Genomic DNA, 27,297 nt, shown 5'->3' with positions numbered 1-27,297 from the left:
TATCCTGACTACCAAAAGGAACACAAAAGATAGAGAAAGGAGAAAAGCGGATTTTTTGTTTTATGTCAAACCTAGAAAAACACTTTTTGCTCTCTGTAGTTTCTCTTTTTTCTTTTTTTGTCATGGAAAACTTTTTCATATATTTCTTATCTTCTGACAAGTTGTAGGGTATACGAGAAGTTGCAGCTCAGCATTTCAGAATCTCATTATATCTGGAGAGGTGCTGAGCTCAGCAGGGTGAATAGAAGGCATTTAGGTAATCAAACAGAAGTATAGTTTAACTATCTGTTAGTTATTTTATCAGTGGGTGGTATTGGAAAGAATCTGGAGCAAGGAGAAGTTTGTGATGCTATCTGATTTGGAAAGGGTTTTTTCATAGTGATAATACATAGTGGTATAATTAATGATAATACAGAGGAGGAAGCTGTTCCTCTAAAAGTTTAATGCTTTATAAATTTGCCAGTTCAAAAAGAAAAACAACAAAAAAACCTCCACATGCATATACCATTTCTGCAATAGGATAACTGATGTGTGACCTTGGAGAAGAATAATTTTGTTTGTAGACAGGATCCCAAAGTTGTTGGCTTTATATTTAAAAGGAAAAAGTGAGTTAATTTAACTATTTTTTGTGTCTTTTCTGTATTCCTTTAGAAGTCTGTGGTTCACAGCTATCTAGCTATCACAGCTAATGATCTTTGACTGTTTTATTGTCTACTGAGAACATTCAAGGTTTCTGCAAGAGACACAAAAATTTTAATTCTGGTTCTTGGTCGACCCATCTGTGAATTTTAGTTCTGATTCTGAATCTGAAGTAATTTTTCTTAATTCTTGCATAACTCTATAGTAAATTTGAGCTAAAGGCCTCATGAGAAATCATCTCTTGTGGTTGCTCAGATTTATATATGAGTCATTTCTATGGCATTGACTGTTCCTTTGGAGTGAGCAGTCCATGAGCTTAGTATTTGTTATGGGGGTGATCTGCAGAAGAAAGAGAACCATTGGTACCAGCTGGCGAATTGTGCACCAGATTGTTATATACAGCATGCTCACCCACTGTACTCTGTTCCTTGAGTATGAACATATTTTAATTCCCACTGTGTGGAACTGCATGGCTTTTAGGTACAGCTGGATTCTCTCCTGGCTGGTGCAGGGAAATGCACGTTTCTCAGTGGCACAAAGGGTCCTTCTACCAGAGAATAATCTCAGAGAGAGATGGTGTTGGTTGTATCGCTGCCCTGCCTCAGGGCCTATATTTTACCTGGGGACCATAAAAACTAGGAACAGCTGCAAGTGAGATGTTATGTATTAACATGTTCTCTCACTTGATTTCCTCTCTCCTGCTGATTTCTTGATGTGTATATTGAGTGTTGACACCATCCGGTTGCAGTTGTTTTCCACTGCTACCACTTGCCCACTAACAAACTTTCCATTATCAGCAGTTACAAGATTTTTGCTGGATATGCTAGTATGATTTGATCCCAGTGCATCCTGCTCTAAAAGCAGGAGTTTTTTTTCTACTCACTTCAGCTACATAGCGGATCAGAAGACACCAAAGAAGCTTGCACACATGGTGGTGCATACCTGTGTTTGTGTGGTGCTGCTCTTAGACTGATATGCTTTCTTTCTCACTAGGACTTTGTAGTCCAAGCAGTTTTAAATTGTATTTACTCGAATATGCTCTGAAAACAGAACAAGCCTAGCGACCAGATCTATGTGTGAGTTTGTCTGCACAGAGTTTGTCTGCAGCGTACACCTACAGAGTTGTGACCAAATACACTTCGAGCTTGAAGCCTGTGCGTGAGACAGAGAGAAAGGTGTGCTTGTAGATGTACACTCAAGTCAGCTGATGGGATCTCAGTGACACTGTTTTATATAGCTTGCCTACCACAAAAGCTAAGGCTACACGCCTGGTTAGATGCATCTTTAAGTGCCTTGGTCCCATTAGGGCTAATATCACATGAGCAAGCTGGGTTTCACTGCTTGCCTCAGTTTTCCCATCTGTAAGTTACCATTTGGGATACCTGCTTTCTTACCTCTCTTGTTATGTGTTGAACAGTCATTATGCATTAGTCTTAAAATGTGTTGAATAAAAAAGGTAGCAGACTGATTAAACTAATACTGATTAAACCAATACTCTACTTGTATAACATTGCTGTGTCATTTTTGGGCAACTGTGTCTCCCCTCTGTATTTGGTACCTCAAGGATTACAAGAAATTAATTCCTTTATAATTGCATTTGACTTGCTATGTTTTAAAATGAATGAAATATGAATTATATACTTCTTTAGTGAAATATTCAGTGCATCTCATTTTGTTGTTGCAGCAATCACTGAAAAGAAGAGGGAGCAAAGACATACCAAAATCAGAAAAAAAGTCACAGCAGACACCAACAGAGGTATGTTGTAATAGCTGTAGCCTGGATTCTCATGTTGAGGCTTCAGGGACACTATGGAAATGATATACATGATTTGTAGATTTGCACTTTGCTTGCTTGTTTGCTTTGCTCTTTGTTTTCCTGTGTGTTGTGAAACGAAGAGCTCTTACCCTAGATCTGCAGTCAGACAACACTATGTCAAGGACCAACTAAACAAACTGCTGGTGCTGCAACAGAACGCACCAGCTTTCATGTACTCTATATTTTAGGCAAAATAATTAAATGGGAGCACCAGTGAAACAAGATTATATGTCCTTTGTGTGCTGACTTTAGGACTTTTGAACACTGTGAAGTCTATTACAGTGTTGTAAGCCTAGAAAATGCAAGTGATTTTTTACAAGCCCACCTGCCCGCAACATACTTTCTGGGGACTGTGCAAACTTTAGTTGCAAGTAAAATAGTATTTTCCCCTCTTTTAAGTATTTATTTCCCTCTCTTTGATTTATTATCAGTGAAAAAATGATTTCAGGAAAATCTCTTAGTATCTAAAGCAATGTACCTGTGATTGTTAATCTTGTAATTTAAGACCATCCACTGGAGGCCTCCTGTTTTGCATCAAGTTTCTTCAAATACCACTTTTTCTTTTTTCTAAGGAGGACAATGAAGACCTGAAATGCCAGCTACAGTTTGTCAAAGAAGAAGCAGCCTTGATGAGGAAGAAAATGGCTAAGATTGATAAAGAGAAAGACAGATTTGAACATGAGCTGCAAAAATATCGATCATTTTATGGGGATTTGGACAGTCCTTTGCCAAAAGGTGAAGCAGGTGGGCCACCTACCACAAGAGAAGCTGAACTCAAGCTTCGATTGAGACTTGTGGAGGAGGAAGCTAACATTCTTGGGAGGAAAATAGTGGAACTAGAAGTAGAAAATAGAGGTCTGAAAGCAGAGCTTGATGATTTAAGAGGAGATGATTTCTCAGGGACCGCTAATCCGCTCCTGGGAGAGCAGAGTGAATCCCTTTCAGAATTACGACAGCATTTGCAGCTAGTAGAAGATGAAACAGAATTGCTGAGGAGAAATTTAGCTGATTTGGAAGAACAAAACAAGCGCATAACAGCTGAGCTGAACAAATACAAGTACAAGTCTGGGGCCCATGAGAGCTCTAGGCATCATGATAATGCCAAGACAGAAGCGTTACAGGAGGAACTAAAAGCTGCACGAATGCAGATCAATGAGTTGAGTGGCAAAGTCATGCAACTCCAGTACGAGAACAGAGTCTTAATGTCCAACATGCAGCGCTATGACTTGGCCTCTCATCTTGGGATCCGTGGCAGCCCCAGAGACAGTGATGCAGAAAGTGATGCAGGAAAAAAAGAGAGCGATGATGATTCCCGCCCCCCTCACCGCAAAAGGGAAGGCCCTATCGGTGGGGAAAGTGACTCGGAAGAGGTGCGTAACATTCGGTGCCTGACACCCACGAGGTCTTTTTATCCGACACCATCTGGGTGGCAAAAAAGCTTCACTGACAGGCAGCAGATGAAAGACATTCGCTCTGAAGCTGAGCGGCTGGGCAAGACAATAGATCGCTTAATTTCTGACACGAGCACCATCATAACAGAGGCGAGAATTTATGTAGCTAATGGGGACCTCTTTGGACTGATGGATGAGGAAGACGATGGCAGCAGAATACGCGAGCATGAGCTTCTTTACCGGATCAACGCACAGATGAAGGCCTTCAGGAAAGAGCTCCAGGCTTTCATTGACAGACTCGAAGTTCCAAAGTCTTCTGATGATCGAAGTGCAGATGAACCTTTGTCAGTGAGTCAGGTAGACTTTTACTTATTACGGCCTACAGGTAAAAAGGCTCTGCCAAGTGAATTAAGCCTCAAATTGGATGTATGGCACATGAAAATTCTTTATTCTAGACAGTGGACAAAAATTGCTATTTCTTAAATTATTTTAAATCCTCATTTGGCCAGATGAAACCTTGTTCTACCAATGGGGTTGTTTGCAAACAGTGAGTAAGTCTAGTCTCCTGAAAATGTAAATGAATTATGATCTAGGAGGTGGAAGATTTTACTCCTTTCTGGCTTTGCAACTGCATTTGCCAGAGTTGTGCCTTCATTGCCAGTAAAGGCAGTGCAGACAGTATTTTTGGCACGTAAATTAACTTGATTGTTTTCTTAGTGGTTGGGTTCCTGCTAAATGAATAAAAAGAAAATCTGATTAATTTTAAACAGGAGGAAACATTAAATTTCCAAAATTATAGGGAATATGACAAACCACAGAGAAAAATAAACCATGCAGATCTACTTTACAGAGTCACAGAGCCACATGGTAGTGTGAATATTGGAATTGCTGTAACTGATTGTATCTTGTTGAAGGCCTATAGGTCACTGCTTAAATGCAGCAGTGATGAGTATCTTTTCTGTAGTTCATTTCTATGCAGAATTGTTCCAGAGAGGTTTTGGGGAGTTAATTCCTTGCTAACTCAAGATCTTTTGCCATGAAAAATGAAAATTACCTACCCTTACCTTATCATGCAATTGCTATAGTTGGCAAATCTTGTTATTGCTCATGGTATTATCCAATGTTTTAGTAAGTCTCTTGCTGTGTTAATTTACTTTGTGCTGTCCTGCTAGTTTACAGTCGAAGCAGTTGCAAGGTGAAGCTGAAAGCTATTATTTCTTATTCCTATGCTGACTAATTAGTCTTTTGTTTCCTTGTATCAGAAAGTCACAGACGCAGTGAGTTTAAAGCTAATCAATTACTCTACATGTATTGCATGAAATCAAACAGAAACGGCATTTAGCATGCTCACTTTCTGATCTGGCAATAGCTCTGAGCTTGTAGAGCTCCCATTAGCTTAAAGGCAGAGCGCTGCATGGGCTTATACAAATTTAAAGCAAACTATTTAGTATTTTCTCTAAAGAAGTAACAGCAATAATTAAATTGGACATTTCAGGGCTTGACCATGCAGAACTCCTACTGAAGTCAATGGGAGATGGACACTTGGTCCCTCCACAAGCATAGTCTGATTCACTATTTATTTTGTTGAAACTCTGGACTTGCTATCCATTAATTGACTGTTCTCTTTGTCTTTGTATTTACTTTCCCAGATGTTCCAGCCTATCATTTTACTTATTCTCATCCTTGTATTATTTTCATCCCTTTCATACACAACTATATTTAAACTTGTCTTCCTTTTTACACTGTTTTTTGTACTGTAAGCCATTCATCATTTACTGTTCATTGTAGTATTATTTTCAGTTTGTTTATTTTGTCCACCCTCCAAGATAAGAAGTGCAAGAGACATAGTTTCTGTAATAGCCACTGCTGTAAAAACACTGAAGACTACTTGTTTGCCAAAACCAAACCAAACCAAAAAAACTGCAAAAAAACATACCAAAAAGTCACCCAGTTGAATAGGAAACCTGCTCACCATGGTGTTCCAGGTAAGCAAACAGAAAATAGTATTTTTTACTTAGTCTGGTTTTATCATTTTTGAATAAAAATTTCCTGAGTGACTGGAACCAATTTAATATTCATTAATTTGCACCAAATCAGATGCAAAACAGAAATATGCAGAGTGGGTGTGAAGAGTCTGTTCCTTTCCTCTTCCCACTCCCAGAAAAAGAATTTGTATTCTAGCCACATATGAATAGTAAAACCACATTCAATGTGTATTCTGTGTATGTCACAGCTTGTATAAATTTTGCATGATTGTGATGATAATTTTTTTCAGCACTGTATTATGTGGATTAGACACCACAGAGGGGACAAAATCAGAATGGTTGGTATATAGAGCACTGTATCTGGAAATGTGGCAAGGAGCTGGAGCCCCTGAGAGTGAGATAAATGAGGAGGAGGTATCAGAGTATGCGAGGAGTCTTTTGAGAGATGTAGGCTGGCTGCATTCTCTCTGTGCTCTAGATAAATGGCCACGCTATGGTCTGACTTGAACTGAAGAAAGTGATGCTAGTCACCTTGTCTGATGTCAAATATCTTTTTCTAACAACCTAGTTTATCAGATAACATTTTCCAGTCTGTAGCCGCCAGGGCTCTGAATTCTCTCTCCAGGTTTCAGACCAAGTTTTGAATGAACATGGTAACTCTTGGCTTGCTGAGTGACCCCGTCGAACCATGCTGTTGGTAGTGAGCGGCCACAGGTGAGGGAAGCTTATGTACATAGGTGTGCATCGATAGTCACTGAATATTCCTGTCTTGCCTATGAGGGGCTGCACTGAGAGCGCAGGCGACTCATGATCTTCCTATCACACTGAACTTAGGCAGTTCCTACAAACAGTAGATCTCCCACTATGAAAACCTCATCTGAAATGCCCAATGGAGCTTAGTTTTCTATTCAGCCTATGTTGAAACCACTGGGTCGCACAAATGTGAATTCTCCAAAGGTGATCATTTACAAGTAAGTGTATCAATGAAATTTTTTTGTGCAGATGCCAGGATAAAAAATCTAGTCATAAATAACGGTAATAAATAAAGCAGCTGTTTTTCTAGCTGGCAGTAATGATTCCCTTTGGTTTATCATGCTAGCACTCTGTTCACTTAACCCATTCCCCAGTGAGAACAGTTCATCTCCACACCTGGGTTATGCTCTGCTACCTGAAGTAGCAGAGAGACACTGTTTTGAGGGAAACCTCTCAGAAGGAAGCAGAGGTTGGGCAATAAAACTTATTTTATGAGAACAAAAAAAATAGTAAACTCACAATATTCAGTATTAAGCAAAGTTTGTGTTTTTCTCCTTGTTTGTCTAGCTTTTCCTCAGCATACTCTGCAGGTGTAGTAGCCTTGATCAGTTAAATCACTTCACCTTAGTTTAGTCCAAATACTTATTCCTACCAGGAGATGTTGTCATTATTTATTTTGTAGTTAGCAAGATATGTCTAAAGAAAATTATAATCAATATATGTCAGATTAATAGATAGCCTTGCCTGGTGTCCTAATTAAAGAGAAAGTCAGGCCCAAAGTAATATGAGGAGTTTCTAAGCTGCTGTAATTTATGCTCAGTTGCCTAAAAGTTAAGTTCCACATATTAGAAGCTATTATGGCAAGATATGGTCAAGCATATCATCCCTTCACAGTGAATTTCTGTAACTGTAAAGATAGTTCTCAAATACTGGGAAAAGGCCTTTTTGCTGCTTTTCTCTCAGCAACTGCTGTAAGAAATTTTTCAGCAACTGCTTGAGAATATTTTTTTCCCCATGGATTTGCAATTCGGACATTAAAAGTATAATAATTTGAGGCTTAAACTTGCCATATCAAATCTTAGCATGAGGCTGAATTTTTGAGTTTCTTTCTGTTTTGCTGTCTCCCTTGGGGGAAGAAAAGATTATTTGGGTTTTGTTAAATGTTATGGGCTCAATCCCATAAAAGAGAAAAAATCATACTTAACTCTGAAGTTCTGGATTTTCAGATTTTACCCCACACTTGTCTACACCTTTCTCAGCCCTGTATGTAATAAAGATGAGTAGAGAGGGTTTGATTTACACCAAGTGTATCAGTAATGGTACTACTGTAAAGTAGTAGAAAGTTTAATACACTGAGTTCATACATTGAATACATCTTAGAAGTAATTGGGAAAGATTTGCTTCTTTCTGATTTCCAAGAAAAGGTGAGGATGAACCTCTTGAGAAAAGGTGGAGATAACCTCTGTACAGGACGGCATTTATAACCCCATTGATTTCTCACAGTGTTTTTTCTTGCATATAGCTGGAGCTTTCCTCATCCTCATTCTGTCAGGCATCAACAAATCAATTCAAAGGTGAGACCTTTTAAGACATTTAGAGAGCTATTGTACATGCTACAGTCTGAAATTAAAGCATACTAAAGCACACACAATCATTCTGGAAGCTCCCCACAGTCTTTGAATCTGTGATGAGCAAGGGGAACGGTGAGGACCCCTGCAAACCTCAGTACAGAGAAATTTTAGTGAGAAATGAGATGCAGTTTTCATGTCCTGCATTCAGCTTGAAGGGAATGATGGGAGCCACTTATTCGCACCAGATATTGCAGAGAAGTTCACAGCCCTCCATTTTTCATTATTTTACAAGCTGCTGAGAAAGCTAATAAAATCAGTATGGACATCTGTCCATAGCCAGAAGATAACATCTAGCCAAATAAGTAAGTGTTCTGTCTTGCTGAATTGAGATAAGTTGGGCTCACTAAGAAATGCAATAATTATACCTGCCAAGAAAACAAGCACATTCTCCCCACTCAGCTACTGGCCTGGTGGGCAAAGTCCACCTCACAGGTGAGTGAGTAAATGCAGCCAAACAGGTCCACACCCTCTGGCAGGAGTGTGTGGGCCTCAGGCAGAGCAGAGCCAGGCAAAACACTGCTGATTCACTAGATTGTCTGCCGCATAGCATCTAATTCTGAAGAGCAATAATGAGAATATAAGATTTTGCTTTTATGTGGCAGCAAGCTGGATATGCCAGGTTGCCTATCAGTTCAAATCTCACTTAAACCAATAGCAGATTCACAGTTCCCATTTTGGAATATTCTGGTGAAATACTAATGTTCTGGCAAAAATGTCATTGAATTTAAACCCTGAAATTGCCTTAATTTTACATTTTTCTGAAAGATTAAATTTCTCTTTCCCATGTTCCCAGGGAATTTATTCCATGTTCTTTCAGAAGGAAGAGATACTGCATCTATAGGTCTAATTCTGACATTTTTACACTTGTGTAAATCAGCAGTAAAGCCAATGAATTTTTATGTCATTTAGAAAATAGGTGCATTTTTTCCTTTAATGCAACCCGATAAATTAAATCAAATTTGTTTCCTATATAGAGTCGTCTCTGAATTCCCTGACAAAATACCTCTACAAATATTTTCTTTACTGTTACTGAAAAATTCCCATGATACTAGAATGATCATCTTCTCCAGGATCAGAGATATTTCTTTCAGCCAAAAATATCCATGCCTGAAGCTCCAGTTAGAGATAGAATAAGTGTCTGCTGACACATGTCACCAGTGCTTCAGGATCAAAACTAGAAGAGAGCAGGTGCTATAGTGCAGAAATATGCCTGGCAGTTGGAAAATAGAAAATTGCCAAAAACATGGCTGTCTAAATATGTGTTATAAAAAGAGATGAACTGCACATGAACTTTGGGAGTTGTTTACAAAAACAAGCAGAGCTTTAGGGTATTAGATGCCCTTCTCCTTAATCACCCCAGAATTTGATAGGTGAGTAGGAGACTTCTAAAGGCATCAGTATCAGGGACGTAATTCTCATTGGCTTACATTTCTGTCTCTGATTTAATGCCAGGGGAAGTGATATTCAAACCCAACTTTTGCCATTACACATGCAGTTGCCTATGGGGAAAATTACAGTGGCTCTATTTAAAGTAAACATCTAAAGTATCTGCCACCGATTTCCAATGTAACCTTGGAGAAGTGACATGACATAACACTTTGTTGGCTCTGCTTCTCCACGAAGTTATATACTATTGCAGAAGTGCACAATTGTAAGAGAAGATAGAGTTTGTAGTCCCTTCTGCCCATTTCCCGACTTATGTATCCACTCCTGAGATGTATTTGCCAAGATTATCAAGGTGTACATCATTCAGGAATCTGATGTTGTGGTTGCGTTGATTACAGTGGCAGCAGTGCTGTTATTCCTTCTTGTTACCAAATTTATGTGGACATAGCAAAATGGGTGTGCCATAACCAAGCTAGTACAGCAGAACTGAAGATGCTCGAAAATTATCTTGAGCGCAGGCTATTAACCAGAATACATGCTACCCTGAGTACATAATCAGATTATAGCCTATGCTGAAACTCATGCTCCTTTGTCTTGCACGATGAAGAGAAGTTTAGCAGAGGGCTTGTTGAAAATGCCCTCGCACTTTTTTTGTTGAGGTGCTGACTTTTAACACAAGCAGAACTGATACCAGGTATAGACAAAGTACACTTTGCCTGTGGAAGCAGTGTGTCAGATGTAGTAAACCTACAATAGCTTTCCTGCTTCTTTTTCCTGTGCCAGCGGCCAGAAAGCCACATTTTCTGCTTTGTCTGCTGCTGCTGGGGGAGGGACAGTATCTGTTGGATGACTTTTTTTTCCTCAAAAGCAAAAGTCACTACTGTTACACTTAGGGATGTCTGGAGCAATGAGCCCAAGTTTTCAGACGTCGCTTCATGTTTTCTTTGTCTCAACTTTTTCTCTGCCTTTCCCATTTTAGGATGAGTTTAACATGGCCCTTTGACCTATGGTCTCACACATTAATAATTCCTCATGCTGACAGAAATGTAGGATTTTGCCTGAGTGAAAACTCAATCCTGGGATTTAGTCCCTTGTTTTCTTTAATTTTACTGTGTTTTATTTCAAAGAGTTCACGTAACAAGGTGAGGGGCGTTGAGTTAGCAATTTTAAAGGCACAAGAATAATAGCCTGTGGTGATGGGTAAGAGTAAAAAAACATGTCTTCAGCGTCTGTCTTCATTTTCAGTGGTGCAGCTGTGCTGGCTTCAGGGAGGAGGCAGCACTGTGGCACCCGGCCTCCAGCTGTGGGCTCAGTTCTGCTCCCAGGCACTCGGGCTTCGCTCACAGCCATGTCAGCTAGTGTGTTGGGATGTAGCCTCCCAAAGAAGTCACACGGTTGCTTTATGAACAGGGAATTTTTAAATCCTCAGAGTTTAGAGGCTGGAGTTTTTCTTCAGGGACATTCAGTCGTGTACTTGGGCATCTTTGTTCAATTTTTAGACCATCTTTGAAATTTTCACAAATAGCTCAAGTCCCATTATTCATGTTACATAGGAGCAGAATAAGATCCCCAGTAGTGTATTCACTGAGACTTACAGCTTGACCATATAAGGAGAAGATATGTGTTTTCTCTGAAACCTGCTTTGGTGTTTACTATAAAATGCACCCAGAGCTAAAATCTTTATGTTGTGCATGGATTTTATCACAGATAAAACCTTATTGTTCTAAAGAGGAGAGTGCTGACTAAGCAAAGGACGCATGAATCCTCATATTGTGTCCTTCATCTCGCCAATCCTCTTGTCATCAGTTGCTCTGCCCACAAAAATATACGTCACTCTTGCTTAGTGCATTCAAAGACACCCATCTGATGACAGAATTTGTCCAGAGTTTTATGCTGCGTGAGTCAAGTACTTTGTGGCCCTTCTCCAGGTACACATGGGGGCAAATATTCCCTGAAATGTGAATTTTCTGACTATGGGTGGTCTCACTGTCCACAGGCACATCCAAGCACAAGTACCCAGCAGGGCAGTGGAATGTGCGTGAAGATTCTGCCCTCTCTCAGTGTGCCAAATGAAAGCAACTTAACACATAGTGCAACAGAAGAGTTACTGTGGTGGGTAGACACAAGGAGAGAGTGGAGCTCCTTGTGCCCACAGCTCAGCAGGGGGAGCAGCTAAATTTCACTATGCTGGCTTCAGGGTCTCCCGTGGACTTTCACTTACTGGATCATTTTTATCACATCACTCCCTTCCCTCACCCCATGCTGACACTTGCTATTGGCACTCCCAGTGCTTTAAATCCAGGCCAAGGTGTTTTTGGACCTTCCTTGCTAGCCTTGTGCCAGGGATGAGTTTCCCTGCGCAAGGGAGATTCTCCATCCAATTTCAAGTGCTGTGCATTGCTGAGACACAAAGTATCTTAACAGACTGGAGAATCTGATCCAGGAACCTTATAAAGTAGCAGGAATATTTGGGTATATCCCAAGGAAACCATTAGCACCATTCCCAGAATGCAAGACAGTAGGATTACACAGTGCCCAATAATTCTGCACTTCATAAGTGATAGCATATTTAGAACACAGAAAAAGATTTTAGGGAGGAGTGGTTTGCTTTTAGCTCTTTAAGATAGATGTTAACTAACAAAACTGCTGCTTTAGACAAACTCCCTTTACAAAGCAGTTTATGAGGATCAAGCTGCAAAGTTCAAAATGATCATACTAAAAAATATAACCCTGAAAACTGGGTCTGGAAGGCAGCAAAAATCTTCCTTTACAACATGGACGCTAATAAAAGAAACCTAAAATTGCCTATTGTCATAGCTTTAATATTAACACTAGCTGCTTTGGCAAGCTTTAAAAACTGGACTGCACTATAAAACCTAAAAATGTCCTGGACTTGGAGTTGTTTACACAAAATATGAGGAGATATAAAGTTACAGAGCTGGGGGTTGGAAGAGATGGCTTTAAAACCATCCTCCATGCACTGACGTCACGTGGAAGCCAGCTGCTGGGATGATGCTGAACGGAACTGTTTTTCAGTTTGCAAAAGTTGCGGAGTTATTCAAAGGGAGTTGCAAATGCTGCCTTAGTTGAAAGGTTGTGTCTTGCTTAGCTTTCTTATTTCTTTTAAAGATCAAGATTCGCAGAACTGGATCCCAGCTAGCTATTTCATTGCTTTCACTGCTGTTTAGAAATGGACTGAAAAACTTCTAAAGGATTTCTTATTCCATGAAAGGTATGGTTACAGTTTATTTTAAATCTGTGTTTTTGAACAGTTAAGATTATAAAAGAAATCAAATTACTAATGTGGTAAACAGTTATTTAAATATCTCTCTAATGTTATTTACAAGTAATGTGGTGTTCATGTATGTTATATATGGTCTTTATTCTTAGAGAAAGACTTCATTAGTTCAGTTAGATTCTTCAGAGCAGGCACAGATATATCAGCTGTACAAGGATGACAGGTAGCATTGTGAGCACTTGTGTCTTTCTCTTTCTTTTTTCTTTCTTTCCTCCTTCTTTCTTGTTCTTTCACTCTTTCTGATTTCTCTCTTTCTCTTTTCTTTCACTCAGTTGTAGTTTCTTTTTATGTATAAAGTGCGCAGTATTGTGACACATGGCACACTTTTGTAACTGAACAGATACATAAATTCACAATTTCTTCAGTCATCCAAAATACAGCACTCTGTTGGAAATATAATTTAACTGCTTTTTTCCTGTAAAATCAAGGGAATATTTGTGTATATGAGTGGTTGTGCACATGCAATCTAATTAATCTCTGTTGAAAAATAACATCGCAACTGATGTCACTGCAGATTATTTTCAGAAGTTGATAGCAGTTGGTTGCAAACTATGTTGCATTTTTAATATGTGGATAGAAAGGGCATGGGTAAGACGTGGGGGAATAATAACATTAACATCAAATAGTTGCTTAAAACATTTTTGCTCGAGAGGAGGGAGGGCTAACGGAAGAGTTAAGGGAAAATGCAGCTGATGTAGACAAAATTGATTATTTGCTTGAATTTGATTGCTCTAATGAGCTTCTGACCTTGTCTAGGACATGCAGAAAGTGCCAATACTGCAAGAGTACACATACTGGTTTGATCCACACAGCAAATTATAATGTGACATTTTACATCCCTTTGGGTTGCTTAAGCCATGTGAAATACCCATGGGGACATCTCAGTGCACTATATAGACAGAGGGTATACTACCAGGACCACAAATTGGATTTTATTGCTAATAGGGAAAAAATAAGCAACATCCTCCCTGAGAAAATAAACCCAAACACCAAGGAAAAAAAGGGCAAAGAGTCATAGAAATAGGAGTTAAAATTCTGATTAATTTATCCACTGTACAATAGCAGCAAAGCTGTATAGTCATCCAGCTGCTAACATCAATAAACATGAGTGTTCTTCTCAGAATTTATGTCAAAAGGAAATCAGAGAAGCATAAGAAGCAATACAAGCTTTCTGTGGATCTTAGAGCTAAAAGTGACTACCTGTAACTTCTGTAACTAACCTATTCCAAGACTTGATTTCATTGTGATGGTCTCCAATCTCCTTTTATAATCAGAGTTCCATATGAAACAACTTGAAAATTGTTAAGATGAATTCAAACATGGCAACAGTATTTCCCAGCACTAAGAAACTACCAGGACCTTTTCAATGCTATATGCATGCTTGAAAGGAGTACATATTATATATCTATTCTTATATGTGTAAAAAAAATAGGCTGTGTAGTACTGACTTTCTTTCTAGTAACATGCTGCTGATTGAAGCATGGTCATTATTACTAATAGTGCACTGGCAAAATCACCATTTGTGCAAGTTGTAGACAGATTATACCTGCCTGTCTTGTTCATGACTTTACAGTGATTGTATTCTTTTCTATTTCTTTCTGGCATGTATTTGAAGGATTCTAGTGGAGCAGAGAGTTGACTTGTTTATTTCTCAGAGATGTCTTGAAAGGTTATAAAGATATAAATGTAGCAAAAAAAAAAAAAAAAAAAAAAGGCAAATGACTGTACTAAGAATTGCAACCTTTGAATTACCAAAGTGTGAAAGTATTGAAATGGTTTTAAAGTTCATTAACAATAGATGTTTTGATTGCAATTTTTGTAAGTTGTTTTTGGTCAACACTTACTGAAGTCTGGCACAAAGCTGAAACATTGGTCTGGAGAGGTGCAGTCTCTATAGCCTGGCTTTCCCTAAGAAGCCACAAACAAACCAGTGCTTGACTACTTTTGTGATGAGAATGCTGTGCTGTCTTTCAGCAGTGCTTAGTTTCAAGGAGTTTTATGTTTTTATAAAGCTGCCTTGTATGGTTTTAGGCAGGTGGAAGAAGAAGGGTCTGAAATCTGTCTGTAGGCAGCTGAGGGACAGTTTGCCATTTCAGAGCTCCAAGGCAGGTTTGAAAGGGTAAGCTCCAATACCATGTTGCATGGTGACATGGTTACACCATTGTGAAATGGACTGACAGAGATAGTTGAAGAATAGTCAGCTTGTTCTCTAAGTCCTCCAAAATTGCTTGGGGTTTACAACCCCTGATGTTTTGCAACCCCTGAGTTAGGATTGGACCCATGGTGGCTGTCAGTTGAGAGATCCTGTAGCAGGACTTCCTATGACCCAAAGATCTGAGTAATCTTTTGGGCTTCAGTTGAGCTCTTCTGCTTACTTGTTCATGAAAGAAGCTGACTCCAAGTTTGGCATCAGCTTCCCAGTCAGCTGAAATAATGCAGACACTGGTAAGCAGTGATTACGCGGTAGCCACAGCTGAATCAACAAGACTTGTCCAATAAAATACAGGATGGGGAAGAACTTTGTGTGAAGCTCAAAAATGAATTTTCACTATATCAAAGAAAATGTAGGTGATAAAATGAGCAGTTCCTGTGAGTTGACAATCACTGACCATCAGTCAGGGAAATGAACCAATTCCAAGAAGGTAAACTGGGCTTATCCCTAGTTAACTCTCTGATAATTCATTTGCCTGCCCACACACTTGGTTTCTGGCAAGAGATGAAAGGAATGCAGAGACCTTTCGTGAGTAGAACTAGATTCCATGTCCACCTAAGTAACACAACAGCTGGCTTTGAGAGCGAAAGTTAACAAACTCAAATGTCAATGTGTGTGTACCAGCCATTATTCCACAGGAGCCATTGTAACTGAATGAACGAGTGTTATTTTGGCCTTGCTGGCATAGTAAATGTGCTGATAGTGGATTTTCTATTATAAAGCCTAAGAAAGCAAGAGGAAGACCAGGCCCATAAAATCTGTAAATGTTTTGCTCCAATGTCAGATGAGCAGATCTAAAATATTTCCCTTAAAATATACCTTTTTAGTGGGTCAATTAATAATTTTTCATTTGCAGATACTAAGATACTAAAAACTTCTGAAGGGAAAGGAGAAACTGAAGAACAAATTAGTTAAATATTCTGAGCAAGGTTTTGAACTAGATTTGAGTTAATGCTATTGGAGAATAGTTTCTAGTTTTCCCTATGCTGGTCCTGGAACTAACATTTATAGATTCAGATTTGTAAATCCAAAATACATATATATATATATATAAGTCTTTCTAGTGACTTATAGTCCTTTATATAGTAGAATGATGCTTTCTACTGTATATGTATGTTTGTTAGCTGTTATTAACTTTCCTGTCCTGTTTTTCTTCATGTATTCTAAAGCATTCATATAGCCATATGAATTTTCTGCATGTATTGAGTTTACAATCTTCAATTGCCAGAAGAATGTCACAGTCTTTGTTGTGCTACATGCACGTGTGAAAGAAGTGCATGAGCAAACATGATACCTTTACACTTGCAGTTGTCTTTTGAACAAATGTAAAAATAGCTTTCACCCTCAAGAGCAGATGTTGCAGGATCCCAAGGTCCTGAAGTGCCATTCAATGTCATGCAGACTTGAATTTCATTGAGAACAGGTTTATAGTGAAGAGTAATGGCAAAGGTGCGAAGTGGCCATGGTATAGAGCCTGCTGTGGCAGACGTTCCTGAATTCTATGATGCTGGATGCGTGTCCTTCCTCCCCTTTCCAGATTGTGCCTCTCTGTCCTAGGGTTTGTGTCCTATAATGCTTAGTTTGTCCATATTCCAGTCACACTCCAGATATATATCATGCAATTGTGTGGTGCTGTCTCCTGGAAGCACATTTAAGTTACTTATTTGGGGGTTTTGCTTGGTTGTATTTTTTCCTGAAAGCTAGAATCAAACACAAGTAAGACTTATTCTGATAAACTTCCAGGAAACATTTAGGGAAGACAGAAAAAAAGCAGAGCTATCTTCTTGCTGTTACACAGACTGTAACCATGGACCTTCGTAAACAACTGGAGAATACTGAGAGGAACTGGAATAAAGAGAAGATGGAATTGCTGGAGAGATTTGACAACGAAAGGAAAGAATGGGAATGTCAATGGAAGGTCATGCAGAAGAAAATAGAAGAGGTACTGTTAGACAAAACTCTGAACACTAATATTTTCACTTGAGGTGAAGTGACTAGGGATCACGTCAATTCACTTTTTTTTCTGAATTATATCCTATTTCTTATCTGTCACTGGAAGTTTCTAATAGCTAATAGTAGTTTGAAAAACCTGGGGTTCAGCAGTATTTGCAATTGCTCATTTAATAGTCATGATTATGAAGCAGGAGATTAAATATCACTTTGTGTGAAGTTTGCTATGATACTGTTGGCTGTATACACTGCTGCCATTTCTGCTGGGCTTGAGCCATGATACCTCTATTATACATGCTTTTTTCAAGTACATGCTGAACAACTGCATATATGGGGTTTAGGAGAATGCATATTCAGTAATAAAAAAATCTAGGTATCAGAATTCTCCGGCAAAAAGGAATTAGATGGCACAGGTCTGCTGGGGTAAAAGGTAATATTAAGAAGAATGTCATACATTAAATGCTGCATGATGCAGCATCGTTCTGGCTAGAACCTGCTCCAATTATGGATGACTTTTAGCAGAGAAAACCGATATAGTAAATGCATGAAAGCTCTGACACCACTTGTGTTTACACATACTAACAGACACTCACTCCCTACCATTCCTAATACATCTTCCAGAAATAGTTAAGGTAATTATTTATTACTCTTTTATCCCCAGATTGTCCCTGCAGCAGAACCCTCTGGCACTGTAATGCATAAATTGAATCTGCCTTGGCAACATACAGAAGCAAGATTTTTCACCACTGAGCTTTCCACATTTTTCATTCTAATATACACATGGAGTAGTTTTGCTTGCTTACTGCCAACACCGTCCTGTGGCTGAGCAACACAGGAATGTATGGCAGAGATTGCTCACATGAAAGTATGAGAAGAAAAATTATCAGAGCCAAATGAATTGCAGCCATACACTGCCCGTTAAACCAGCCTGCAGCATAACTCCATAACGTCAGCTCCCTTATATTTTACCCGCAGTTCTTGCAGACTGATATGATAGCTTTTGCCACATTTTGTCTTTAGCATTAGGACATTTCTGTGCAATGTTACCTAATTTCACTGCCAAGGTGAAAGTGCTTCAAAAGTTAGTAATGTGATCTCTGTGTGTAGTTGAACTTCAGCCTGTTAGGTGTATATATATAAGCTGTTTTGGAATGATGGTAATGTGTTGTGAAAAGGTATTCTGGCTATTAGTAGTCCTGACAATGGCAGCGAAGACCATGTTTTTTCCATGTTCTTTATCAGCATATGGATTAGGAAAGTGTGACAGAGACAGAAAAAGAGATAAAGAATGGAATTGGGCTGAGGGGAAGAGAATGAAGCAAATGGCTGGGTGCTGCAGGACCAGACAAAACTACAAATGATACCCCAAGGTTACTGGTATCCTAAAATCCCCTCTTAAGCTGTGTCTATAGTTGCCCTTGATTTCAGTTGCCTGACATTTCTTTGCCAAAAGTCACATGGCTGGAGAAAAGGGGAGTTACCTTTTAAATGCCATCATCTCTAGAGGGATTTCCTCAATAAAACTTGCGCTACCTTATCAGCTTATAATTTTATTTGGTAGTTTTCTCTAGCCCACCAAAACCTAACTTAATTCCTGGATTCCTCCAGGAAGACTTACGTGGTTTAGGAGATGATATTGTTGAGTTATTGTGGTTTAACCTCAGCTGTCAACTAAGCACCACACAGCTGCTCGCTCACTCCCCCCCCACCCAGTGGAATGGGGGAGAGAATCGAAAAGAAAAAAGTAAAACTCATGAGTTGAGATAAGGACAGCTTAATAGGACAGAAAAGGAAGAAAACAATAATAATGATAATAATAATAAAATTTCAATAATAAAAGAATTTGAATATACAAAACAACTGATGCACAATGCAGTTGCTCACCGCTCACCAACTGATGCGCAGTCAGCTCCCAAGCAGTGATCCGCCCTTCCCGGCCAACACCCCCCCAGTTTATATACTGAGCATGACATCCTATCGTATGAAATACACCTTTGGCTAGTTCGGGTCAGCTGTCCTGGCCGTGCTCCCTTGCAGTTTCTTGTTTTCACCTCTTTGCTGGCAGAGCATGGGAAACCAAAAAGTCCTTGACTTAGTTTAAGCACTACTTAGCAACAGCTAAAACATTGGTGTGATATCAACATTATTCTCATACTAAATCCAAAACACAGCACTGTACCAGCTACTAGGGAGAAGATTAACTCTATCCCAGCTGAAACCAGGACAGTTATGAGGTGGTATCCTCCCTTCTTACTGCTATGGTGAGTCCATATGAGGCCCTCATTTCTTGGAAATGACAAATTTCAGCCCTCAGGTTCCGTGAGCAGCTGGGCTTTGGGAGTGAAAGCTAAAAGCCCAGGATGAGGTCAAGTGTCAAGTCTCTGAATGTGAGAATACTTCTAATCTACAGCACTACCCATGAAATGGCCACATGTTCTTCATGTTGTTGTTCTTTTTCACTGTCCTTCCAAAAGCTGTTGTGATGGCCTTGTGCACTGCGAGAGAGCAGGCAGATGGCTGTTCAGAGATGCCTGCCCTGTGCTTTCTTCATAAGAACAAGTTAAGAATGAATGTTTATAAAGAGCCATGGGATTCTTGGCACTGGAAATGATACTGTAAACAGAAGAGGTTTTTATGATGTTGCTGTTTTTTGTAATCTATAATTTATCACAGTTCTCTACTTTGAATGTGCTGGATGACTGGAATTAACACCTTTTCATTTACTAATGAAGCCACTGGATCTCAGCGGATAGCGTGAAAGAAGATAAGAGAGTGACCACACATTGCCAAATAATACCATTCTGCAGTACTGATTTATCACTGCAGTCATAGGGAAGAATTCCACTTGCCTGGAAACAAGAATAGACTGCTGTAGTGCAGATGGTGCTATATGTGATGAGAATCCGCTTCCCTTCCTTAAACTAATATACTTTACCAGGCTGTAACATAGCTAGAGCCCTCTCCTTCCTTCACATTCCCTCACATTCCCCATCCATCAGATCAGGGCTGTGTCCACCACACAGTGTGCTGATATTACTTGAAAGACAACCATACAGCTTCTGGCTCAAGGCAGGGCCATTGACCTCATGAGATCTCTTCTGATCCCATCCTATGGATGGAAGCCATACATTAAAACTATGGCAAAGAGTTTGTGAATGAGCCCTTTCCTCATCCTGTGACAATAACTGTCTGTGAACTATCACACCGTGTGACTCAACACTTTTCTACTAACACATGTATAAATTCTTTCTACTTGGTGCTACTGAGTGAAGCATCATTCAAAACAGAAGACGAATATGTTCTTTTACCATGATGTTCATCACATTACCATGATTTAATAGATGGGTTTATTGTTTTTTCAGCTTTACCAGGAGGTAAAACTTAGAAGGGAGGGCAATATGAATGCTCATGATAATAAGGCCATTCAGAGCAAGATGCTGCAGCTGTCCATGCATTCCCCTACTTCGGAAGAGAGCGACACAGTGGAGCTGAACTATCAACACAATGTGGCAAATGTCAGGATGGAAAAAGGGAGTTTGCTCAGTAAAACAGGACACGAATGTAAAGAAACCAGAGCCAAGAGCAGAAACAATACTCTGTTAATGGACAATCTGGCCTTTGAGAACCGTGAGGAACCTGAAGACAGCCTCAGCATCAGAACTTCCAAGAAAAATGCCAAGAATTATATTGGTGATCTCAATGTAGTAAGTAAAGTATGAGCATGTTTCAGTTACAAGGGTAAGGAAAATACCGAGGGCTTTGGCCTGCCAGGTTAACCTAAAGAACTGATCTCCCTGATTTTAGCTTTCCGGCAAGGCACTGTCTCTACTTCCTCCTCAGCTTGCTATTGATGCATGTTTTCTCACTGTTTAAGTGTGTTAACAGTATGCTCTTTACCTCCCTTCACAACCTGGGGAATTTTTGTGTCTTTCCTTGTGCTGCTGTCCTCTGCCTTGCGTCTTAAATGCAAATCACCACACGTTTCAAAATGATTCTGGAAATAACATTTAAAAGGCTTATATTTAAGGACTCTTTTTATATTTATAAAGGCTCTTAAAGAACTTGCCAGAGTCAGTGAAGAATTATGCAGTTATCAAGAGGAAATTCGAAAGAAGTCCAACCACAGAAGGTAAAAACATATTTGGACTCTTTATATTAGAGGAAGAAAATGAATAATGAGATTGTGCTCCTGTTCACTTTGAAAGGGGATTTGTTGTTGAATTTATTAGTAGTTGGGCAGTTCCTATCCTCCTAGTGTTTTGGTGTTCAGCACAAAACATTCAAATGAAATATACTAAAATATGATACAAGGGCACATTTTACTAGCAAAATGGAGTTTATCTATAGAACTTATAAAATTAAATTAGTGTTTATACAAGATGAAATTGTACTTGTTTCCAATGGCTGTAGAGAGGATTTGGAAAGTGAACAGATATTTCTGCCTGCCCTGGTCCCATTTCCATGCAGTTCTGTACAACACTGTATGGATTTGTTAGGCTGTGAGGTTTCTTATATCAAGCCCAGATCTAGCCTTAAGTGTGGGGGATGTGTCAGGGACTGACAATCCAAGAGTACAAAGAAGGCAAGAGAAGGAAGAACAACCATACATTGGTACTAATGGAAAGATGGTAAGCCAGACCCTGTAAAGTATGTCAAATGAACATTCCACCATCTGTTAAAAATTCTATGTTCATTGTCTCTCCTTTAGCAAGCTAAACACTAGTCTTCCTCTTGAGTTGTGCAGAAATTCTCGGAAGGCAAGACTGAACCAGTGGTGTGTCTGTGCACACCATGAAAGAGCTTGAGAAAGACTATGTCTCAGCTGTGATGAGAACCCGTGGAAGTCTGCATCATGGCAAGCTCTTCTCAGATGCTCCCAAAGAGCAGAGGGACTTCAGTCAGTTGGCTATCTGTCACTAATTGATTATTATCAAATTTATCAGCTGGGTTAGTGTTTGTATCTTTAAAGCAAATAGATTCATAGCTGCACCACAATTTCTGAATCCTGGCTAAGAAAAGTGATTTTTGAACAGATCTCAAAAGACACATTTGTACTGTCATGTGTAATGTAAGCCTACACAAGGGATGCACTATGTCCTAAAGCTTTCTTCATTCAGTTCATAGTCAGGTAGTCTCTCACTGAAGTCATTAGAACTCACAAGATCCCACTCTCCTTACTGTAGGACAGGTAAGAAAACAAACAATCATCTACAAAAACTCAGAAAAAGCATTTTAGTGGCAAGGGAAAGGAATACAAGATTCCTTTTGTTGAGCTTTCTTCAAATTCTTCATGTATGTTTCAAATATGTTGGGTGTACCAGCTGCAGCAAAACTGCTCCCAAATCTTTTTAAGCAGCCAGTGTTAAAACACCTGCTCAGGGGGAGAATGAATCCATGCTGAGGTCCCCTGGGGGAATACCCTTATTGCTCATCCCTAAAACACTTCTCCTTTTATTTCCAGAATGAAGTCACTTCCTTTCCTGGGGGAATTTGAGGAAACCCAAAGCACAGTTATTCTGCCTGAGATGAACCATGTGTCCAGCAATGAATCACAGACTTCAGTTGCTTTTGAAACAGAGGAACATAATAATAGGAAGAATCTGATGAGCTCCACCAAGGCTTTGAAGGACATATCTTATAGTGGTCTTACTGGTGACAACGAAACAGACTTCAGACCTTGGCAAAAGAAAGAAGCTCCACCAGTTCCTCCACGGAGCACTTCTCGCCACCTAACAAACTCACTTTCTGCAGTTGTACAGCTTTCTGAAGCACCAATAAGAGATCCAGGCATCAAAAGTAATTGCAAGGCTCAGGACTGTAGGAGTGGAAGAAAACTGATGAATCCTTCACCTATAAACCAGAATGAAACTGCAGCAGCCTGTGCAAATGAAGGGCAGGCTGTGAAAGGTCCTGTGACGGTAGCTGCTGCAACACCTGTAACCAAAAATGAGTGCAATGTACCAACAAGTTTCTGCCACAACACGTGGGCATATGATGTGGGCAAACTTGGAAAAGACAGTAGATGTGAACCTTCCCCACTGTCATCCCAAAAGAGTTGTTCAGATGGAAATATGGCCCAAAGCAACAAGATGCACCAGAAACAAAATCCCAAGTCTCACAGCAGCCCTTATTACACTAATGACTTTTATGCCCCTGCTACCCTGCACAATGATCTTTTGGAAGACTCTAGGTATACTTTAGGAAAGACCCAAAGAAATGAAATTTTAGCAGCAAAGATCGATGAGTTTAACCGGACTGTATTTCACACAGATAAACGTAACAATGCTTTACAAGAAAACCAGGTGCTTCGAACAGCGTCAGAAGATCACAAACCCTGCGATCCACTGTGTGACTCAGCTATTAGCAGGACAGAAACTGTAAATACATCTTGTGTTTCAAATCCCAAATTCCCTGCAGCAAAGGAGCAAGAAACTAGCAACTCCAGCAAAGCTATCAGAACAGCAGGACAACAAAAGCAAATAAATGGACTTCCAAATACTAGTGGTTATAGGCACATGCTTCACGAGCATGACTGGAGACCGAGTAATTTATCCGGTCGCCCGCGTTCAGCTGACTCAAGGTCGAACTATGGTGTTGTTGAAAAGCTTTTGAAAAACTATGAAAAATCAACAGTGACTTCTCCGTGTAATGCAAAATGCTGCAAAGAGAAGTGGACACAGGCAAATCCTGAATTCACTGATGGGGGTTGTGAGACATTGAGTCAGTATTTAGAAATGCTCCAGATTGAGCAAGGAAAGCAAGAATGTCCAAGGAATTCAGCCAGGCATATTGGGCAGCAACTCAAGCAAGGAAAAGAGAGACAGAAGTTACCAGAGGTAAGGTTCATAAGAATGTCAAGAACAAAATAATTCAGTTTCATACCAAGCTTCAGATTCTAAAATGAGGCAGGCTAACGCAATATTGTAAATAATTATGTAAAAATAGACACTTTAGGCCAGGATCTGGAAGCATTTCCTCCAAAGATAATAGAGTTGTGGGAGGGCAGAAGCATGTAAGTAAGAATGACCAGTGAAGATGTGTGCCAGATTCTGATCTCTGTTGCTGTTGTGGAAAGCTAGATTTTACCTGCAGTGCAGTTATTCAAGGATTAAACTAGTGAAAACAGCAATCAGGTTTTAACTCCCTCCCTCCTTCCTTTGGCTAGCAAGTTATTTCATAAGCCTTCCCAAAAGGCTTAAGCACACTTGGTCATGTCAAAATTCTAGAGAGCTTAGATAGCATTCTTCAGCATCCAAGGTGCTGCTTGGTTCAGGATTTCCTTGGAACTGCCTATGAAAAGGGGTATTGTAGCTCCATAAAGTTTCCAGTAATAAAGTGACCCCCTCTTACTCATGTCTCGGTTCCACGCTTCTCCTATATATTCAAGCATAGGCTCACAGAAACAGAAGAGTATGGCATGACTAATTAATGTATATTTGGCTGAATTTTATTTGCAGAAGTTTAGAAATATTGCTGTTGCCAACATTCTTTCTTAATGAAAAGAGAAACAGATGGTTTTGAAAATACACTGTAAGTTGCAGGTTCTGTAGAAGGCCACAAAGAAGGAAAAATCTTTTTTCCTGAAGAGCTCCTTGACCAATGAACACAAAGAGATATGCCCCTTAGCATCTCAGAAAACGAAAGGCAAATGTGTTTGGAGCTGAGAAACTTAAATGGGTTCAGACTGTCAGCTGGTGTGCTTTAAACTGTCACAAATTCGCAGACTTCGGTGGAGCTATGTGGATTTAAACAGCTGAGAATCCGACCATGCAGATTTTCTTCTGCACATCTTTCTGACAGCCTTGCAGTGATGCAACATCATGCTTAGCAGACACATATTAACCACAGCACAGAAAGAAAAAGACATGAAGCTTCTGATTTCTTTTTCATCCAATGAACTTTTGATAGGAAAACAAATTTTCATAGTGAATATGTAGGGAAGAAATAGTGACTAGATAATGACTAAGTTTACATGGATGTAAGCCCAGAATAACTTTACTAAGCCAACTAGATTTTTTTTCTCCATAGGCTCACACTTTGTCATTTCTATCTGTACAAACTAAATGTAGAATATTGCCTGGTTAGAGGGTACCATTTTAGGTCCAGCAGCATTCACATCACAAAGATGTAAAGCACTACACATAACATGAGCCATTTGGTTTATTTTCATTCTTTCCAATTTATATCACTGTACCTACGACCAAAATCTGTTGGTTTTCCTGTGTGTATAAGGCTCTGCATGTAGACATGACACTGCATTAATACATAACCATTCTGAATTATGTTACCAAGTGTAAACAGCTTCACATTGCCCTAAAGGAAACAGAGTTCTTAGCAAGATGTGACTACTGAAATAGGATCTATCAAAAAATACCTGAAAAGTATGTAGACCATACTCCAGACTGAGTTCTACATTTAGAACAGTATACCGTGTTCATTGACAAAAAAACTTCCAAAAAAGAAAAGAAATGAGAAGTGAATATCAGTTTGGGCTTGCATTAACATTTTATACCTTTCCTTGTGTCTGACGCTTGCCTCCATATATTTTAAACCACAGCCGATGTGAGAATCCCTATACATAGAAATAGCTGTTCTTTTGCATTCTGCGCATTACTGTGCTCCTTTTAATAGCGTCAGACCACCTGTTCTGAGGTCACCCCAAATGTCTTCCTACATTCCTGCTGCGTTCCACAAAAGCCATAACTTGTTAAAGCAAGGAATTGCCTTTGTGTTCTAGATATCTGTGCCAGCTAAATGTTCAAGTGGGAAGGGTTTCTCCCGGCCTGCTCGGCCAGCAAATCGACGCTTACCTTCCAGATGGGCATCCAGATCACCTTCAGCACCGCCTGCTGTGAGAAGAACGGCGTACAACTGCTCTGTCTCCTTTCGGTCAGAGACCTCCATAGTCTGAACCCAGAGCTGGGTTGGACGGTTTTGTGAAAGCTCTACGCCTCATTATAACTGTGTTTGGTATGTGTTATAGCAGCCAGTTCTACACTGTTGTATCTTGTCCAAGAGTGACCCCCACCACAGGCTGGACAAAGCGTTTTGAATCTTAGGTCATCATCACCATGGTCTTCAGTGTTTTTATTGAGATGAAATAACTATACCCCTGGTTTTCTCTGTTTTTTTGGTAATAGCTCACAAGGAATTTCTTTTGAATGGCATCTTCCCCAATTTGCCAATCAATTTTGAGTTGAAACAATGTATAGTGCTGTATATTCTGACTCTTCTGCAAACAGCAGAACGTAAAGCTGTATGCATGATCATGTGTTTGTAGGTGCATGTGTTGGACTAGGAAGTATACAGGTCTGTGTCTAGAAGAGAAAAACTGTGCTAGTGTTGACATTGAAATTACAACCTATATGCCTACATATATATATAATTTGTGTTTATTTTAAAAAGTTTGAAATATACAGTCCTGATGACATTTATATTTTGTATATCTTTTACATAGGTTCACAGGTGTAGTATTTAATGTACAAAAACTAAATATGCATTTTTGTGACTGATTGCAGCGATAATGCCTTGCACAATATGTATCTGAAGCAGACTAGCTCAACTGATTCATCAGTCATGCTTCATGGCATCCTCGTTTGGTTTCCTAACCCTTATGATGCTAGGTCAAAATACCCAAACATATTTCTTCTGAATTAAAATACTATATGATTTGTAATACATTAGCCTTTTTCAGCACCAGAGACATTCCTGAAATGTTCTAATTCCTTTAAAAAGCTTAAATGTGCCATTATATATATAGCATACTGTAAACACTTCGGTAATTTCAACTAGTGTAACACACAATTTATGAAGGGAAGAAAAGGGTTGTATACGCTCAATTCTGTAAAACTTATTTTTTCCTCTAGCATTATACTTTGAGGTTTGGCAAAGTCAGATAACAATGGACTTGTTTACTTTCACTCAAGGCGGGAGAACAAAGACCGTTGTTCCCAGTGCTGCAGCCACACTCCTTTTTTACTCTTCTAGACTAGAGTGCCTGAGCCACTTGCTAATTTACTGCTCCCGGACTGACTCGTGGCAGTCAGTTATGAAGTTTACTTGCACTCTGGCAACCAGCTGCATCTAGTACGGAAATATTGCATCGAGGTATGATCACAATGGTGCCCAAAATCCTAGACACATGGTGTTGGAAGTGTGTTTTTGGCATCACTTGACTCGGTATTATGGACCATCTGAATGACCTGCACAGAGCCTGGCTTGTTCCTTCCCACAGCA

At 39.5% G+C, this 27,297-nt stretch overlaps 2 protein-coding genes across 4 annotated transcripts in view; both read left to right on the top strand.

Moving 5' to 3' along the window:
* MTCL3 (MTCL family member 3) overlaps positions 1–16,871 on the top strand; it is a 45,947-nt gene extending 29,076 nt beyond the window's left edge. The window contains exons 6-12 of one of the 3 annotated variants that reach the window (XM_074862461.1): positions 2,324–2,395; positions 3,028–4,203; positions 5,109–5,123; positions 5,496–5,831; positions 6,457–6,545; positions 12,731–12,833; positions 16,855–16,871. In XM_074862461.1, the coding sequence (XP_074718562.1) occupies positions 2,324–2,395; positions 3,028–4,203; positions 5,109–5,123; positions 5,496–5,606 (1,374 nt within the window). In that variant the 3' untranslated portion in view covers positions 5,607–5,831; positions 6,457–6,545; positions 12,731–12,833; positions 16,855–16,871. Of the gene's footprint in view, positions 1–2,323; positions 2,396–3,027; positions 4,204–5,108; positions 5,124–5,495; positions 5,832–6,456; positions 6,546–8,106; positions 8,159–12,730; positions 12,835–16,854 lie in introns of those variants that run through there. The other 2 variants (XM_074862460.1, XM_074862459.1) reach the window with 2 other exon arrangements.
* A 47-nt stretch (positions 16,872–16,918) lies between these two features.
* The window catches only part of KIAA0408 (KIAA0408 ortholog), a 33,184-nt gene continuing 22,805 nt past the window's right edge, over positions 16,919–27,297 (top strand). The window contains exons 1-4 of the mRNA XM_074864591.1: positions 16,919–17,053; positions 20,424–20,765; positions 21,111–21,190; positions 22,523–23,897. Coding sequence (XP_074720692.1) covers positions 16,919–17,053; positions 20,424–20,765; positions 21,111–21,190; positions 22,523–23,897 — 1,932 coding nt within the window. The remainder of the gene's footprint in view (positions 17,054–20,423; positions 20,766–21,110; positions 21,191–22,522; positions 23,898–27,297) is intronic.

This window comes from Strix uralensis, chromosome 3 (genome assembly GCF_047716275.1).
Source record: "Strix uralensis isolate ZFMK-TIS-50842 chromosome 3, bStrUra1, whole genome shotgun sequence".
In the NCBI taxonomy this organism is placed as follows: Eukaryota; Metazoa; Chordata; class Aves; order Strigiformes; family Strigidae; genus Strix; species Strix uralensis.
The sequence above is the reverse complement of the archived record's forward strand: the minus strand, read 5'-3'. Positions and strand labels throughout refer to the sequence as shown.